The 19314-nt window shown below is 43.5% G+C and overlaps 2 protein-coding genes across 2 annotated transcripts; one reads left to right on the top strand and one right to left on the bottom strand.

Moving 5' to 3' along the window:
- Positions 1–239: 239 nt before the first annotated feature.
- On the bottom strand, positions 240–5409 carry polr1d (RNA polymerase I and III subunit D). Its single transcript, XM_084469584.1, has 5 exons — positions 5309–5409; positions 4577–4674; positions 3846–3922; positions 1951–2033; positions 240–585 (listed from the first exon to the last, which is right to left on the bottom strand). Exons 1-5 carry the CDS (start codon positions 5345–5347, stop codon positions 538–540), a joined length of 345 nt encoding a protein of 114 aa, XP_084325710.1. The 5' UTR covers positions 5348–5409; the 3' UTR covers positions 240–537.
- Positions 5410–5580: 171 nt separating this feature from the next.
- sybl1 (synaptobrevin-like 1) lies at positions 5581–10209 on the top strand. Its single transcript, XM_084469214.1, has 8 exons — positions 5581–5705; positions 6061–6225; positions 6447–6504; positions 6970–7107; positions 7490–7580; positions 8384–8451; positions 8740–8832; positions 9067–10209. Exons 2-8 carry the CDS (start codon positions 6080–6082, stop codon positions 9130–9132), a joined length of 660 nt encoding a protein of 219 aa, XP_084325340.1. The 5' UTR covers positions 5581–5705; positions 6061–6079; the 3' UTR covers positions 9133–10209.
- The last annotated feature ends 9105 nt before the right edge of the window (positions 10210–19314 follow it).

The raw sequence follows: 19314 nt of genomic DNA, 5'->3' as shown, positions 1-19314 counted from the left end.
GGGATTTGATTAAACTCCTTCACCCCATTAGACACACTTTTCCCTCCCCCTCTGTGTCGCTCCTCTTGTCGGCCTTCTCACTTCTTGATATCATATGAAGTCATTCCCCCTGAATTCTCCCGCTAAGTGGGACATTCTAGCCTTCCTTTCACCCAAAACACAAACAAAGAGGGGCAGATGAAATCCTTTGTTCAACACGCTTCACGGGGATTCAAGAATAAACTTTGTAAAGCCCAATGGACAATATCCAAAAGCAGACTTTTATTGTTTTTCCAATGATTCTGTACATTTCACGAAATGGATAAAATAAGGGGCAAAAATTAAAAACTATACAAACAACTCTTGTGTCAGAGTTGTGGTGTGTGCGTGTGCTTTCGCGTGTGTGTGTGTGTGTGTGTGTGTGTGTGCGTGCGTGTTCGTGCGTTTGTGTATGTGCGCGTGTGTGTGTGTGTGTGCGTTCATGCGTGTGTGTGTGTGTGTGTGTGTGTGTGTGTGTGTGTGTGTGTGTGTGTGTTCCATTCTGCCGCTGGGTGAGTTTCACTCCATGGACTGATCCAGTTTTCCCTTGAACTCGTCCACCCGGGCCTGTACAGCAGCAGGAGGAGAACCGTTAACCAGAGAGCCCCCCCACTGCCACCCCACAGGAATGAAAACAATGAAAGCGCACAGAGACAACCAGGCAGCGTGACACTTTGGTGGGTGCCAATTTCTGTGTGCTTCCCCCCCCCCCCCTGACTATGGTACAATCCCACTGGGGCTGGACTAGCGCACACATGACGCTCCTGACTTGACCTAACCTCCACCAAAGGACACCAAGGCGAACCCCTGAATTCCCCCTTAACAGCGTCGCAAACAAGCCCTCAGAACCGGTACTAAGGGTGGGAATCTCCTGGCACCTCACGATTTGATTCCGATTCAGGAGGTCAACGATTCGACATTTCATGCGTGATTTTCAAAAATATATATACATCTGAGTTTGCAAATCACTTCCTACTTTTGTGATGATCATTAAAGACAATCAACAGATGAATTACCTTGTCTAATATTTTATATTAGATAAAGTCAGTTCTCTGCGCAGAGAACCCGCAGGCAGAAAGGAATTTTCTGTAGTGCTCTGCAGCAGGCGAACAGAAATATATATATATATTTTTTTAATTCAGATTATTAACTTACTTGCATCGAGACGGAATCGTTCTAGAGAGAATCGCGATGCATCGAAGAATCCATTATATTTCCCACCCCTACCCGGTACTGGTGAAACAGTCTTTTTTGTTTGCGGTTATTTTTGGTCACTTAAACATGTAAACATGTAAAACATACAAACACAAACATTTAGAACACTGCGACCCGAGGGAATATTTTGTTCGTTACTTGAGATTAGATTAAGCGTTGTTTGGGATACACGTGAGGCTCCAGTTGACAGCACATGCCTGAAGAACCGAACGGAGCCGTGCCGCATCATGTGTTCAGCCAGAATGCCAATATTATTTTTATGTGACGCCACACCTGTGCCATGCAGCTGCATCTTCAGCATTCATGATCGGTGCCCACTCTGACACTTTGGAATACCGCAAAACAGATACGGACTATAAAATCACTTCAGTCCATGTGACCACGCCACTAAAAAAAGGGTTTCTGGATAATAATCACGAACAGTACGTTATGATCTTTGGTACACACATGCAGTCATGATGCATAATAGGGTTATATTGAAGAATAAGACTGCACTTATTAAATATTGTCCCAGACTATCCTAACTCGTGCAAACCTAAAACGGATTGAGTCATTGACACAGAAGAACATTCTTTATATTTTGACAACATCACTGACTTCACGGGCATGTGTTTAGGACATCTCGTAGACAAAACAACCAACAATTATTTTCTTAGCATTATTTGGAGCCAGGCTAATCCTATAAACGTTTTTGTTCCGTGTTTACGGAGAACCTACCTGGAACGTGTTGAGCACATGTTGACAGACATCGTTGAGCTGCGTTAAGCCCGCCCTCAGGGGTTCTGTGGCCGGAATACCCCCTAGGATAGCCGAAGAAAAACAGGCAGCAATGGGCATACCAGTGTTAACTACAACCATGTGTTCTGTATACCAACAGCTGTGCTGTACAACAGCTTTTTACTGTTTTTATTATTTTTAGCAGTACATAATTAACATGTTTATTATACGAGCTCAGCTTATTATACGAGCTAACACGACAATGAAAATGAGCTGATTTACAGGTTTGATTACAAATTAAACTTCAAACCAGTGTATTGAGCAGAGCCTTTAAAAAAAGTGTTGTGAGTTGATTGAACCAGATGTTGGGAGTCCGAAAAGCAACTTCCGATACCAGTCTTTATTATCAGAAAACCATGTGAGTGGCGTGCATGTGCAGCTGTGTGGCATCAAAGGTTTGTGGTGCCAACAGCCCCATGCGGTGATGTTCCGCTATGGAAACTTTAGCTGAGCATGTTTGGATGTCACTCAGAGTGTTGACTGAATGTACAGAAAAGGCGGGCCGGGAAATTTACTAATGCATTTATGTTGATTCAATAATACAGGGCAGGCAATTATGGTTTTCAGACATAAGCGAATGAGCGAATTAAAAATGTGTTCAGCAATCAACTGTTGGATTGAAATCCGGTGTATCTCAGCCAACTACATCTGAAACACCAAAAAGAAGGACATGTTTATGATGACTGTATGTACTTATTTGACCTACATTTTAGAAACAATGTGTGCTTTGTACTGTGTAAGGACATTTTCCATCTCCAAAATGCCTACAGTTATTTTTAATACCAAATTAACCAGCTGCTCTTCATTAACTCTTGACTCATGATGTGCACAAAAATGTGCAATCAAATAATTGCAACAAAATTTCAAAGTGCATAATTTCAGCGCCATCGGGCAAGATCAAAGCGTTACTCTGCAGGATTCTAAGAGGTTTCATGCAAACCAAAAGACCTGAAATTCTGGAAAGTTATTGCCTCCTTTACCCACATCGAGTACTAACGGGGCTATATTTGTTTGTAGAAGCTGTTCCTATTATTGTGTGCGTGTGTGGAATGGCTTTACTGCTCATACCCTTTTCCTCCGTAAAACCCAGACTTTGATGAATAATTTGCGTTACAAAAGCAATACTGACATAATGACAACCAGAGCCAGAGATGCAGGAAAGCCTAGTTTAGGACCCTCAATCATCGTGCTAAGGCTGTGAATACAATATGAATTGTAAGAATATAAAAATATTTTAGTTTTAGTTTAAATGATTATTATTATTATATATATATATTTTTTTTTGATTTATTTTTGCATTTTTCAGCTTTATTATAGAGAGAGACAGAAAGGAAAGTGTGGAAGACAGAGGGGAAGACATGCAGTAAATGACCCAGGCCGGATTCGAATCCTGGGTCTCTGCGATTAGCACTTTGCCTAATACATGGTATGCGCCTTAGCCCAGTGCGCCACCGGGGCGCCCAGTTTAAATGATTATTTGACTAAATAATTTTTTTTTATTTAATACCGATTTTTTTTTCGTGATGTGCTTTTTGTATTTCGCTGCAACACTAGCGGTTTAAATCTTCAGAAATATTGATCACATATGTCCATTATGTTTGTCCCTTGACATGTGATGGTTAGGTATCAATATTCTTTGTCCAAACACTTGGACTATATTTCTATAATATATGTGGTTTATGTGTGTAGGAAGGTGGCACCCTTTGTAAGTAACATAAATGTGGCCTGCGATACTATATTCCCCCTCTTTAAAACTACAACATACATACATTTTTGATAATTTTTTGATCAAAATATCAAAGAAGTCAAGGGAAGTGCAGGAGTCAGCAACTTACCTCGTGTCTGAATGCGAAAGTTGATTTTGCTCTCAGAGGGGTGTGTGATGCTGTACCCACAGAACTCCACGTCCACACTAGCAGAAACACGAAGCAGACAAACACTATGAGCGTTGCATTATTAGTCAACACATACATTGACTTAAAAAGTGAAAACTAACTTTGATTTAACTTTCAATGTTTCCAAGTCGCTTGTTCAAATTGTGTTGTTTTTTTCCGCAGATGTCGTTTTGACTTTCAAGGCAGTTAAATAATAAAATGCTTTAAGAGACTTTTTTTGGTTTGAGTTGCCCAATATGACACCAGCCAGTCCGTCCTATCCCCAGGGAGAAACATAGATGATAGGCTGCAATAAATGTTCGCTGACCAATCAGACAGACGATGAATCAAGTTATAGAATTTGCACACAAAACTATCCCAGGCCCTCCAGACCCATTTCCAAACATTCGCTGGCAACAACATTATAAAAGTTCCTGTCTGATCTCTGTTTGATGTGTAAAGGCCTATAATATTTGCATTTTTGAATTTGTAATTTTAAAATTAAGCCATATCATTTGAATTGTTATGCATAAAAAAATCACTTGTAGAGGAGACAAGGAATTACAATTTCTTATTCATTTATTATTAACTTATGCCATAAGCATGGAAAATGAAATGTATAATGGAAAGAAGTATGTATGAAATAGGTTGAATTAGGCTGAGTGAGTGTGCATCATCTTGGCAGTACTTACTCTTTCATCACCAGGTACCTGAGCGAGTTCCCCAGTGTGTGGTCCTCATTGTGCAGCACATACGTCACGCAACCTTCATCCCCGCCATCGGCCTGCATCTACACAGCGTACAGCGGAACAACCATCGCATCAGCTCTCTCCACAAAGCTCCTCTTTCCAAGCCTCGCGTTCTCTTCTATCTTTTAGGTCTCATCTTCATAAGGGTCATGGACAAAGCTGGAATCTATAAGACAATGGGCTGACAAAGACCAGCTGTGTCACACTCATTAGCAATGTGCACCGCATTACCAGTGCGTGCGTTACTATGAAGACCCACCAAACAAAACACTTCTTTAGGACAAACGTTCTGGCTAATGTGAAGCAGTGGTCTATCAGTGGGGTCTGGCTATCCCTACATCCCCTCCCTGCTCAAATGCTGCCCTCCAGTGGGGGTTATAAGTGAGGTATGTATAATCGGGCTGTTCCAATTTTAGAATCATCGTTTTAATATACTTGAGTACATAGCGAATATGTACAGATTGAGAAGTGACCAAATGTGTCCAAAGCTGTCTTTTCTTTTTCTTGACATTGTACTCCACGTGAGCGGTAACGTTACCTCAACTCAGCCCGGTGCGATTGGCAACTTTAACAGAGAGACGACGTTACAATCAATCGGAACACAGTCTCACACACCACTTTACATCTGTGTGGCGCAAATTGAATGCGATGTTATCTCAAAAAACAACAACATACCATCTCCAGGACAGGTTTCTTTTCGCAATCCCCAGCCATGTTTCTTCCTGCTCCCTGGCAGCGTTGTGTTGTGTGTGTGTGGTGGTGGTGTGTGTGTCGCCGAGATATGACGTCAATGAAAACATGTGACGTATATCAGTTCTGACCGGATGTAACAGATCTGTAGTTCATATGGACGTTTCCCGTCCACCGTCCACCGCGAAGACCGCTGGTGGAAAACTACAACCCCCACAAGGCCCCCCCCTGTCCGTGATCCAGAGGGCTGGGTGGTGATTTCCTCAGCAGAAAAAAAACTCGGAAGGGAAGAGGAGATTAGCTAGCTTGCTAGCGTCTGAATTCCCTTTAAATGTCAGAAGTCGCCTGACATCGCATTCGTCGAGCCTCGAAGAACTCCAAGGTGTTTTATGATGTTGTTGGAGTTATCGTGGACCGAGGGCACGCTCGATTTTCTCTAGAGAAAACCACAACATCGACTGGATTCGGGGCTTTGTTGTGGTTCTCCCCTACAGTGAAGTCAGCTGTCATTGTTTGTGTCGTTTCTCGTGATTGACGATTCGCGTTTTGAAATCTCATTTAACTCACTCGGAGCTATGTTTCACACATACGTTTGTGTATTCCTCAGTTCTTTCAGTTCTTTCTTACTCACTTCAACGTTTGAAATGTGTCCTGTGTGTCTGATCATCACCACCACCACCCGGTTGTCATTGGTAAACAACGACCATATGCGGAACCTCTCTCTCTCCTCCTGCTAGTGTCAATCGGCCTGTTGCCATGGCGATCCTCTTTGCGGTGGTGGCCCGCGGGACCACCATCCTGGCCAAGCACGCGTGGTGCGGGGGGAACTTCCTCGAAGTCACGGAACAGATATTGGCCAAGATCCCCTCTGAGAACAACAAGCTTACATACAGCCATGGCAGGTAGGCCCAGCCACGCACGCACGCACGCACGCACGAACACACACACTAAACACACACACTAAACACACACACAACGTGTTTAATGCGTTTCTGTCTGGACTGAGAATGGACTGAACGCATGAGAATAATGGGCATAGAATGGTATAGTACAATCCTGGCAATATATTTACGGATATGAACGTGAATCTCTGACAGTGAAACCATTGTCCTTTTTTCCCCAGCTATCTCTTTCATTACATCTGTCACGACAGAATCATATACCTGTGCATCACGGACGACGTAAGTAGCTCTGTTTTTATTATTAGTGACTCGTAGGGGTGTAACGATACATAAAAGTCACGATTCAGTACGTACCTCGGTTTTTAAGTCACGGTTCGGTATGTTTTTCGGTACAGGAGTTTGATTTGTTTTATTAAATTGTATCAAACAAATGCCAAAATGCCAAAAACACAAATGAAAAGACATAAAATACAATTGAGGATAAAAACACAATCAAGTCCAGGACTTATTTCCATTGTGGTCTGCAACACAAAACATCAGGACAAGACAAGACACTCACAGTGTCAGAGTGTCACAGAATGTGTGATAATCAATAAAAACTTACGGTATGTACCGAAATGAAACGCGCTCGAACCGTTAGACCCTTACCGAAAAATTTTGGTACGAATGAGTGTATCGTTACACCCCTAGTGACTGGGCATCTACTGATGAATGTATCCTGTATCACATTCTTATTCTTGCCAGGACTTTGAGAGGTCCCGTGCCTTCAGCTTTCTCAGTGAGGTGAAGAAGCGCTTCCAGACGACCTATGGCTCACGGGCCCAGACGGCCCTGCCCTACGCCATGAACAGTGAATTTTCATCCACTCTGGCTGCTCAGATGGTGAGGGAAATGATTGCATAGTATAGTGATATTTGTATAGTAATATATGAGGTATCTGGAACGGCACTTTAACATAATATTACAGACGACTTGTTGATATCACACAAAGCCTTACTTTGATGAGAGGTGGACCTGTCTGGCTTAAGTGGTGGAGTCATGTCGTTATCACTGCCTGGGCTAGGCGTTAGATCTTTTTGAATTCAACGACAGTCAGGGTTTACAAACTCAAACGGGCACGAATCTGAGTATTTTCCCGTGAGATACCGAGATGTGCATGAATCGGAAACAAAAATATGATGCTTTGGATAGGATTTAATTTTCATGAAAATATTTTTTTAAACTCTTGTTCACTTATCCTCCTCCGCCTTTTCCCTCTACAAAGAAACACCATTCAGACCCACGGGGCTCTGATCGCCTGGCTGATACCCAGATGCAGGTGGATGACTTGAAAGGCATCATGGTTCGGGACATAGGTAAACCTCCTTGCAGAATTTCTTATCTCTCTAATGGTTTTGCCTTGGGCTTTTTATGATCATATTCATTGACATTGTGCCCCACAACAGATTTCTGTCTGAAGTTGTAATTTGTTCTCTTGTTCACCATACTTTCATGCTCTTCTCGAATTTGTGATGTCAGTCATTACAGCCCCTTAATCTGCTTCAAAGGTCTTCCCTGTTTTTTTGTAGTATGCATCTCTGTTGCGACTCTGCACAGCAATGGAAGGTCGTGGTGGATACTAGTGATTTCTCACTATCCTTGCCACGTTGTGACCTACATTTTCTCCCCTCTTGTCCCACTGCACCTATCGCGTTCACTGCTTTCAATGAAAATGGAAATGTCAACAATAAACACTGACATTATTTTAGTGGCTTCTCTTACAATGTCCCCCATAACTATGATATAGAAGTACAACTTGGCTTGTCTAATTATCCTACCTTAGTGATGATATAATGTATTGTAATACCGATTGAAGGACATAGACGATTGGAAGTGTCCCAAGCCTGTCTGTAAATGGTCCTCATTTATATAGCGCTTTTATCCAAAGCGCTTTACAGTGTTGACTGACATTCACCCATTCATCCATTCATGCACACATTCACACACCGACGGCGGAGTCAACCACACAGGGCGACAGCCAGCAATTAGGGTGAGGCGTCTTGCTCAGGGACACCAGGAGGAGCCGGGGATCGAACCACCACTTGCGGTTACCAGCCAACCCGCTCTACCTCCTGAGCTAATGCCGCCCCCGTCTGTCTGTCTGGGTTTTGTTCCTCAGACTTGGTGGCTCAGAGAGGGGAGAAGCTGGAGCTACTGATTGACAAGACAGAAAATCTGGTTGATTCAGTGAGTTCCAAAGGCTACGTCTGCTATTGATTTTGTTGTTTAGTATGCTGTTATATTGTTATTATGATAGTTGGAAATATGAGGGTAAAGGGAACAGTAGGGATAGTTGGAAATGTGACTAGTGATCAAACTTTTTTATATTTTTATCTTGTTTTAAACTAAACCTGATGCATGAGTGAAAACACTTATGTATTGTTTTCCCAATATATTGTGTATATGTCACTGTAAGGTATATGTCATATTATGTGTGCACAGCACTTTCACTGATCCAAATATTCCTCTCCTCAGTCAGTGACATTTAAAACCACCAGTCGCAACCTAGCCAGGGCCATGTGTATGAAGAACCTCAAATTGACGGTTGTAATAGTGCTTGTGGGCCTGGTAAGTTAAAAACATTTAAAAAGTAATGTTGGCAAATATGAATATGATTAAAATATGAAATGATTTTCACACACAGTTTGATGTTGTTGACATTGGATTGAGTGTTGAGGGTCTACAGTAGGCTTAGAACATCTTCGTATAATAGCGCTCATGTCTACTGTAAGAAACCTTGTCTCATAGGTGATATCATACATTTATGAGTGATAAATGTATGAACCTGTGTCTCTGCCCCAGATCATTATCTACATAATCGTCTCGGCTGCCTGCGGAGGTCTCAGCTGGCCAACCTGTGTCAAATAACGAGACGAGAGGAGCAGTAGAAGAAGATTAAGATGAAGAAGAATGAAAACAAGATTGAGGAAGAGAGGGAAAGTTGTATCATTTTTCTGGAACTCTTGTTATTCCTGTTTGCCAGCAGGTGTAAAGGGAAAGACCACTTTACCTTTAACAGTGCTTCTCCGGCTGTAACATCTATGTGGGCATACATGTTCCCTTACTTCCCTGTCATCACTCGCATCCTAGCATTCACATTGACATGCCTTCAGGACAGCGCCACCCTCCGCCCCCCACCCCCTCTGCATTGTCTCCTGATGTTCGGTCTGGATCCTTTCATTCAGCAGTACAGCACATTACACATGCCTGTCTCGTGCACTTAATGTCAAATGCCGCTCTGACCTCTGTCCAGGTGTTTCATTCGCAAATCGATTCCAAAATGAGCCATTTAACGTTGGCGGTTGATGTTCTTTTAATTTAGCTTTTGTCTTGCTTATCTCTTAGTGAGATTAGGTTTAAAGATATATTGAACAAGCGCAAACTATAGAAATTATTATGACTTTTTGACGAGATTTAATATTATTAGCTCCTGAATTCATCACTGGAAATTAATCTTTTCTTAGACACCACGAGTGCAGTGTATTTCTCCTCCAATGGCATGTGTCCCAATGGCATCTATAAACAGCATTTTATTAAACAAAGGAGACACTATAACCATTTTTCTCAGATTCTAAAATTATTAGATTATGGGGATTTTATGTTTTCTTAACACAAGCACAGTTGAAAATAACTAGTCTAGAAAACAATGTTAAAGAGAATGTATTGCAAGATGATATTCGTTTACTCTGTTCCTTTTTTTTTATTATTAGCCAAGAAATAATAGCTCTGTAAATTAAATTAATTGCATTGCTCCTGATCTTGATAGATGCTGGCTTTCCTGTTCCTCTTCCAGGGATTGATTGAATTTGCTCCGTCTCCTTTTGTCAACCCAATGCACTTTTTGCCATTGTACATACGCGTGCTTCATACATAGTATGGTTTATAATTATTTAAATATTTTACATCCAGATTTAAAAAATAAAATCTCCTCGTACCAAGTGTGAATTGGGAAAAAAAAAAGTTGAATGTTGGAATGTTGAACATGTTTGGAAATGTGCTGGCTGACAGTAAGAATAATTGAGCTGCTTGATGTGTTTTTATGCGAGTTAATGATTACAGTAATTGTTGCCGTTGTATGATAAAGTAGTTAACGTTAATTATCACGTCTTCTATTTCCAGTTCAAAGTCCATGACAGTGTTTTGACCATTTAAACAAACAGCAACGTGGGGTTAAGCGACTAGTTATTTGTCTCTTCAAACGGATGTTATTGACGTGAACGAGAGAAGTGCACAGTGAGTTGGACGTTAAGAGCAGGCAGGTCGGCGGGTCCTCGGGTGACAGACGCCAGGTGAGAAACATTGATAATCACTCAGTGGTTTAGTTTGTAGCCTGAATACGAGAAACACCGAGCTAGTCAATGCACCGTATATTCCTCCTGTGTCGGTGTATTAGTAGGCTACTACTACTACTACAACATCCAATCACGTTTTAAAAATCCCCTTTCCGCTACACGGTAAAGTGAACGTTTTTTTCAAACATTCGACTACAAGTAGCATCAGAAACATGGCATTTTCATTAGTATACGTAAGAGATAAGTGTGGGCTGTTGGCATATATATCTTTTTCATATAATTTACAAATCGTCTACCGTCAACATTTCAAACGTATGCCAATGTTAAACGTTTAATGTGTACTTATTAAGGAATCATTTATCTGGTTTCTATCGTCATTGACAACCGCTTGCCAGATCCGATGGACAGTAACTCTTGATCCAGGTGTTTTAATAACCAACGTATTTCACATATATTACTTTAAATACAAATTCAAAGTTACATGTTTTCTAAAACCATCGATTTGAACTGAAAATCTGGGATGTTATTGCTGTTTGTTTACACGTTTACCCACACCGAGGAGTACTATCGTAGCTATTTTTGGTGTGTGTGTGTGTGTGTGTGTGTGTGTGTGTGTGTGTGTGTGTGTGTGTGTGTGTGTGTGTGTGTGTGTGTGTGTGTGTGTGTGTGTGTGTGTGTGTGTGTGTGTGTGTGTGTGTGTGTGTGTGTAGGACACATATGAATGTGACTACAAATACCCTCCCAGCTATACTTATGACAGGGGCCTAACGCCGTGTTATTGTAGCATAGCTCTTGAAGCCATGTGCTGCCTGTCTAGTGTTTTGGATTACATCTTTTTTTTTTTCATTGGTTTCCTTAGGATACACATGATTTTTTCTAATAAGACTTAATTCTCCTGCACTATTCATCATTAGTGAACGCTACTGTATACGTTTGGACATTTTCTGAAGTGTGTGTGTGTGTGTGTGTGTGTGTGTGTGTGTGTGTGTGTGTGTGTGTGTGTGTGTCGCCTGGCTGCACGGATTGCCGAGGGGCTTTTTGCAAATAGAGCGTTGTGGTTCACTGCGATGTCTAAGCCATTTATTAAAAAGGAAACTGATGGACCCGCATTGTCGCATTTCGGACTTTCAAGACAAAAGTATGACAGCGTGGTGGGACAGTGTTATCCTAAAACAATGTTTTTTGTATTTGCAGAAAATCCCATGATGTTTGATATTTCAGATGTATTTTATAAATAACCCAAGAAGTGGGATCCACATTAGCATAGTCTACACTAGGCCTTTACATGTTGGCCTAGATAAATGGTATAAATATGACCCAGCTACCGCCATAAGTGGTGTTGATGGTAAATACATTGCTAAATACAGAGTGTCTCTTTTAGCTTAGTTGACAAGGCCAGGGCAAGGTTGAGTTGTGTGTCTCCAGTCTGAAGAAGACCACTTAAGTCCACACAGAGTGGTCGTCTATAGAACTGAAGGGCGGCCACTTCTGTTCAACTCTGTCCTATAGTGTGATTTTATCGAAAAGTAGTTGGTTGTGATGTTCAAAACAACTACTCGACCGTATTTATTGGCTTGTTATAAAAGCTACCATTGGAATGTATTAGGCTACATGGTAGAGAATAATGGTGCAATAGAATGCCTACAAGGTGTTATTGGACTACAAATGTGATTTCAAGTTGTTCTAGTGGTTGTGGGAAAAGAAATAGTTTAGTTTGTTTGTCACTGATTGACATCTTGTCACATGCAAAGATTAGTCGGTGTGGTAAGAACCTAGTAGGAATTAGTCAGAAATAGCAAAGGTCAAAGGGCCTTGTCTTCTGTTCTAACCTTTCATGTAAAGTCAGGGTCATCTATAAGTCTGTGTGCAACCCTGGCAGCTTAAGTCCTGAGTAACAACTTGCTTCAAAGGAATATCCCTATTCTATTTTAAATTTCATTTATGTTATTGTTGCATCACTGTTGTACTGACGTCACCATGTCACCATTCAGATTTAGTTTGCTCGTTTTGGGGCCAGTGTGAGCTCAAACATTTCTCATGTTGGCTACATTCCTTCACCCAAAAGGCTTCCTGGGCCATTCTTGTATAAATGAGGTACTCCGGCTGCTTAGCAACAGTGAATGCCGCTTCAGCCTGGCTGCCCGGTCGGCCCCTCCCACCCTCCAGTATTTAGTTCGGCAGGGATAAGGTATCATACGCTTTCTCTCTCGCCCTCCTGAGCTATACTAAGGAGTGGTTAGAGCATTGCAACACAGTCCTTGGCTGATAGTGGAGGCTCCTGCCAGCATGTCTTCATGCCAGGGACGTTGGCAGACCAACAGGCTTCACAGTGACTGCTGGACTACACTGTGTTAGTTCAGGGAGGGAAGTTTGCCTGCACAGGGATGACCCACAGCTAGGCTGTGTTTTCTCTGATGCCCGACTGTGACTTGAGTGCAAGGAGGGAGGGCGGGAGTGAGCAAGCAAGCGAGGGAGGGAGGGAGGGAGGGAGGGAGTATAACGGGGGGGGGGGGGGGGTGGCTGTAGTTGTCTATCTGATGCAGCAATCGCACACCAGTGCCTGCCCAGAGCAACATAGCTGGCTGGCTGGCTGGATTTAGTGCTGTGGGACGGAAAGCAGTAATGGGATTGAACCTGCAATACCGTACTGATGCTAGAATGGTTTCATGCTGCAGACTACATGGAGCGGCCAAAGCTTTTGCTTTGTTGACGGTATCATTGACGACTGTGGCAATCATGGAGATATTCTAAGTTGATTTGTAAGTTGTCAAATATTTATTGATCTTTGATCCATCTCTTATCAATACTGTCATTGTAAATGCTGTGATTGTGAACGTTTGTGAATGGCATGCATGCACGAATAACAGCAATTTTTAATGTTGGTTATGATGTGATTGTGCTTTTCCAAAAGCACTCTAGACTGTAAGCAGAGAAGGGTCTTGAGTGAATATACTTTGACAGTACAGGGGCCTTAGAGGACTGACCAGCCATTTCCAAATCAAGAGATGCATGGTGTGAGGCAAATGTTTTATTACATTCTTAAATGATCCCTGCAAATGCTTGGTCTGAATTGGATCCAGGCTTCTGTCTTGAGTTCCTTTTTGAGGCTGATGGGTGTGTTGCAGTCCGGTCTGTTTGACAAACAAATCATTCATTCAAGAGTTGGACTTTTGGACTGGGATCAGTTGACTTGTCCTGATTCACTTTTCCAATAAAGTTCTAAAAAATTATCTTTTTATGATGACTAATATTCATGGCACGTCCCATTTCATTATTCTGACATGTCAAGTCATTTCACTGGTTAAAATACCTTACTATATATGGACCTTGTTGATGAACTGTATACAGCCAGCCTGACAATAACTTCTGACAATATTTTCTTGTAGGTCATACACATTAGCCTAAAATAAATTTAGGCTGATGCATGGATAGACCTTTACTCAATTTCACTAATGCATAGGGGAGTATTTAAGCCTAAAGGGTCAAACTTTCTCAACTTTGAGGTTGTATTGGAAACATACTTATTTATGAATGCAGCCTTTGCAGACATTTTCAACTACACTAAATTAAAGGAGACTATTCATCATACTATAGAGATATATTTGTGTATTTATGGGTTGAATTCGGCCTGAGAATGTTGATTACTAGACCTTTCTCCCCTATGACCAATACCCTTCTCCATGAAACAGATCCAGTAGACCATTATACATTTTAATTTTAACAATGATCTACATCGAGAACTTGAGGTCTTTCTATCAATCAACCAACAAATTGCCACTGAATATGATGCATCTGGATAACTTCTTTATACTTAATATGTGTCAAAATGAATGCCCTCATCAAGTCTTGCATAACTAATGGCTGCCACTGAGCTAGTGGTCACATCTGGTTGACCATGTCATATTTTCCTTCTGCATTTTTAATTTAACAAAGTAATACATTATTCAGTGGTCAAACCGTCCACTGTTGGCCAGCCCAGCATTGCATCTATTACCATTGCCACTTAGTCAAACAAGGAACTTGAATAGCAAATGTACCCTTTTTTTTTTTTCAGCTGCTGGTTCCCACGTAAAAAATATTGAAATTTGTGATCGTTGCCTGTCTGCTCCACAATGTCCAACGAGATATTTGGCATGTCTGAGGACCACATGGGAAATATGACTGGCCCTTTATCCTATGGAGGTCTGCCACTGGCCAGTGGATATCATAGCAACTCTACAGCATCCCCTGAAACCACCACCCCTTGTTCTTCCACAAGTCTCAGTCACCTGGGAGACCTCGATGGCAACAGCTCCCCTGATGACTACGTGCTCGCCTGTTGTGCGAGGGACTCCCACTTTGACTCCCCATGTCCGAAACGAAACATGCTTTCCGAAGTCAGAATGAACCTGCACCAGACATGTTTCACCCCCCCTGTCAATGACCTTGTAAACGCATGGAACCAATCCATAAGTCTGATGAGCAGCACAGAGATGACCTCGCTAGAGGGAAACAACCTTTATAAGAACTCTGGAGACGGTGGCGATGACCCGAGGGCACTGACTTCTCCAGAGTCCACGGAGGGGCCCAGCCCACTGGGGTCACGTGAGGCCTCCCGTAGATGTTCTTCTGAAAACAACAGTTGTTCTCTCAGTTCTGGGGAGTTGGTGATGAGGAGCAACAGCTTCAATCTGGAAGACGAGGTGCTCCCCGTGTTCACATCCATGGAAGAGTCGTTTATGTCACCTTTATCTCTACTGCAAGATAATGGCGCCGGGCCCCAAGATAATAAATCGACGGAGGGTTTCACAGTGGAGGAGACTAATCCTGCACAGTTTGATGCGACGAAATGGCTCCTTGCTGAGCAAGAAAAACTGAACACTGCAAACCATGTGAATCTCCCAATTGAGATGGAATCCTTGGGTGACTCTGTGAATTCAGATGTTGACCAAGTGGGCCCTCCTTCAGCTGAAGCTAGTGCGGAGGTAGGAGGGAAGCCCTCCAACTTAAATGTAACATTTGTTGCCTTGCAACAAATGAACGGTACTACCTTTGCGGATCCAACACCAGAGGTGCATGATTCTGCTGCCAAGACATCAACCCCACTGCTGAACCTCGGGAACCACTTCAGCCTCCTTTCCTTCTCGGGCTCTTCCTTTTCTGGGAGCATGGACAGTCCAGCGTTATGCCCTCCTCAAGGACTACTGATTCCTCCGACACTAAAACCCCAGCGGGTTGCTAGACTGTCATCGATCTCGGGCAAAGCTGTAAAAACGGACATAAGAACATTTCCCAAACCCGACTATAGTGGTGTGAAATCTAGGATAACGACCCGGTTATCACATCAGCCAGCCACACCTGCAACGGCCATGCAGCCCAAGTCATCAAAAATGAATGGATGCGCAAAGCCGTCTCAGGTGAATTTGAAAGCACTTAACAAAGTGGCCGTGGCTAAACTGCCTCATACCGCTGCTGCTGTTTCTCAGACCACTACATCTATTGGGGTTCCAAAAGAAGAGAATGCAGTGAGATATGCAGATATGCAGGAAACGTTCATACAGTCAGACGGAGAAGATGTGTCTGCTGCTAATCCATCTCAGCGCGGCCCCCTGAGCATTAGTGAGGATGCAGAGGGAGTGTCTAAAGGCTCACTGCGTAACTCTCTTGGTACAGGAAATGAGGATGCTACATCAGCACTCAGTGCGGAGCTCAGCCCTTGTACGGTGCCGGCGGCGGCATCAGGCCAAGAAGTAACATCCCTTCCGACGCGGCAGCCTTTCAACGTAACCTTCTGCTCCTCGCTCCCGTTGGAAACGCCGGACAAAAATGCAGATCCTAAACCATCGACTGAAGTGTCCCACAGAAACGGGGTCGTGTCAGGCCCTGCCTCCCATGGTGACGCGTCCCCTCTAGCCATAATGCGCTCGGTGGACAGTTTGACGTCCCAACACAGGCCCTCCAGGGAGCAGAGGAGGACCAGTAGCTCCTCGGTGTTCAACCTCAGCAGCACCACCCAAACTTCTGGCCCGCCCAGATCAGGGAACCTGGGCAACAAGCGGGATGACAAGGCCGGGGTTGAGATGGGGACTCCGGAGGGAACCAGCAGAGAGTTTAGGAAGATCAGCCTAGTGGTGAGTAGACACTGTTGATATGAGGCCTTGCTGCATCTTCTGTTATTACTAATAAAATTGCACTGCACGGATGTTCAGTATTGAATTGCTGTGCATGGAGTTGAGTGTACCTTTACCTTAATAAAGGTAATTCACCTTTTGTCCTTTTTCACTGTTCTTAATGTGGTCATGCTCGCCACGTTTGTTCATTTCTGTGATTGGGATCGTATTGACAAAGGCCTCTTTTGGTAGGCAGAGTCCCCAACGTCTAAGGTGGCAGACGCATCGGGTTCCACATGTGACCAAAGCAAGAGCGGACCTGGAGGCCGTCCATCACCCAGACAATCTCGAGTGCTCCCGGCGTCTCGCACTAGTGTCCTGAGCCCTGGCCCCAGACCACTGCCCGTGTCCAGTAGACAGCGGCAGCAAGGGACTTCAGGAGCCGTCCAAAGGGCCACTGACTTGCTGCAGCTCAAGCAGAGGAACTCTGCCGGTAAGAATTATCAAGAGTGTCAAGTCGCCTGTTAATAGTAACTTATCAACACGTTTGGAAGCTTGCGTCACGTTAACGACTCTTTAAACACTCTGCGACGGTGACAAATTATGTTTAGCAGTCAAAGTGAACCTTGTTTGTAGGCCGAGGTTAACGCCTATGGGTCATTTCATGTTGTTTCCATTATGCTAATCCATTGAGAACAGTGTTATGGCTCAAGATTTACAGAGCATGTGGAGAGCAACATCTGAGAGGAAGCCTCCAGCCGTTATATTAATTGTTTATTTAAGTGTGTGTGTGTGTGTGTGTGTGTGTGTGTGTGTGTGTGTGTGTGTGTGTGTGTGTGTGTGTGTGTGTGTGTGTGTGTGTGTGTGTGTGTGTGTGTGTGTGTGTGTGTGTGTGTGTGTGTGTGTGTGTGTGTGTGGCTTTTGGAGCTGGGCAATGTAACACAGGAGTCATATTTCATATGGCTCTTATAAAATACTTGTTCTAAAAGGTACAACGCATAATGAATTCCCCCGGGATTAATCAAGTATTCTAAATCGGAAAGTTTATACAACTATAGTTCCCATACATCTAAAGGAACATATTCCCTTAAAATATATTCACCAATGTGCAATACAAACTGTCTAAGAATTAAAAAGATTAAAAAGAAGTCTGCTGAGTTCCATAGTTCAACTTGCACTGTGGCAATTTCTCCAGCAGAGGGGAATCTACAGCAGTGTCATGTTCTTAATGGTGTACTATCGGTGTACAACAACAACAACAACCATGGAGGTATCTGTCCCCTCAGGCCTGGTTGTACGTCCAAGGGTTTGTGATATCACCGGCCTCCTCCCTCTGCCCTGCCGCTCCTCTCGGTAATTTGAGGAAAGGAGCACCACGGCAAGGAAAGAGGGGGGCTGTGGGGGGGGGGGGACCTCTTCCTCAGAAGGGAAGCCAGCTGGGCTAATGGAAAAAGCAGAAAGGGAGGAAAGGGAGGTTTTGGAGCTCACCACTACTGGTTAACTCACTGAACATGATGTTTGAGACCCCGAGAAAGAGCCATCGCAGTACTGCCGTGAAGCTGCAGTCATGGCTTGCACTGAGACCCACTTCACGGGGATACCGTTGTTTTGGCTGAAACTTTAAAACCGTTCCACCCGTGACACGTTTTCAAATGTTGGCCGTGATAAAGAACATGGGTGAGTTTTATGTGCTCTCTTTTGGTGAACTCATTTACAAACCGACAAAGTTAACTCTGGGTGTTCTTTTCATTACCCTTCTTTTTTTCATTTTGTTTCTCATTTGTGACTCTTAATTTGAAAAGGGTTTAGTTATTCAATGGGCCTGTGATGCACGGGGAAGAGGTCAAGTCTGGCACCATTCAGGGATGCAACTGCATCAAGCTCAGCCATGTACTGACAATAAGGTCAGGTCAATGCATTATGCATTTTAATGTTTTCCCTCTCAGCTCATCCAAAGGCACTGGCCACTGACAAGCCTACAATGGGAGCCCCCACCACCAGAACAAAGCCTGCGATGAATGGGGCCCGGCCGCTTCACACCTCCAGTCGTCCACCGCCCACCAGTCCCTCCCATGCTCCGGCCTCCAAAGTGCCGAAGGCCCCGGGCCCCAACAGGAGCACAGTGCTCAAAGCGGGCGATCACTCTGACCGGAGCAGGAGCATAACGGGTGAGCCTGACCAGGACATGAATGTGACCCGATGATGTAAAGCCTTATCATGAATCTAATGTACAGAGTGGGTGAAATCCCAATGTTATCCAGGGTCACGCTGCAGGGTTTTTCAGTGGCTTTATTCTGGCCACATCTGGCCACGGCGGGGACAGGCTGCAGTGTACACTGTGACCCACATTGTGGAGCTTGTGAGCGGTGTGGGGGCTGTGAGTGGTCTGGGTAGTGAATGGTTGTAAATCCCCCACGGGCAAATCTGCCTTGGATTTGTCTCCGTTGACAAGATGGAAAGACTTTCCCATCCTGATGCCATTATTTAATCTTCTGGTTATTTCTGTTTTCATTTAGTTTTTCAAACTAAGCAATGCCTGACTACACTGGAATTCAGTGATGCTGCAAAGAAGCATTCCCTATGCTTCACTTTGACATGGGGGCCATTTCAAAATGGAGTCAAACTATAATGGACTAGGAATATTGACTTCTTGTGCACTATATATATTG

This window comes from Micromesistius poutassou (genome assembly GCF_964030765.1).
Source record: "Micromesistius poutassou genome assembly, chromosome: 6".
Classification (NCBI taxonomy): Eukaryota; Metazoa; Chordata; class Actinopteri; order Gadiformes; family Gadidae; genus Micromesistius; species Micromesistius poutassou.
Note: the sequence above shows the minus strand (reverse complement) of the source record. Positions and strands in the feature narration are given on the sequence as shown.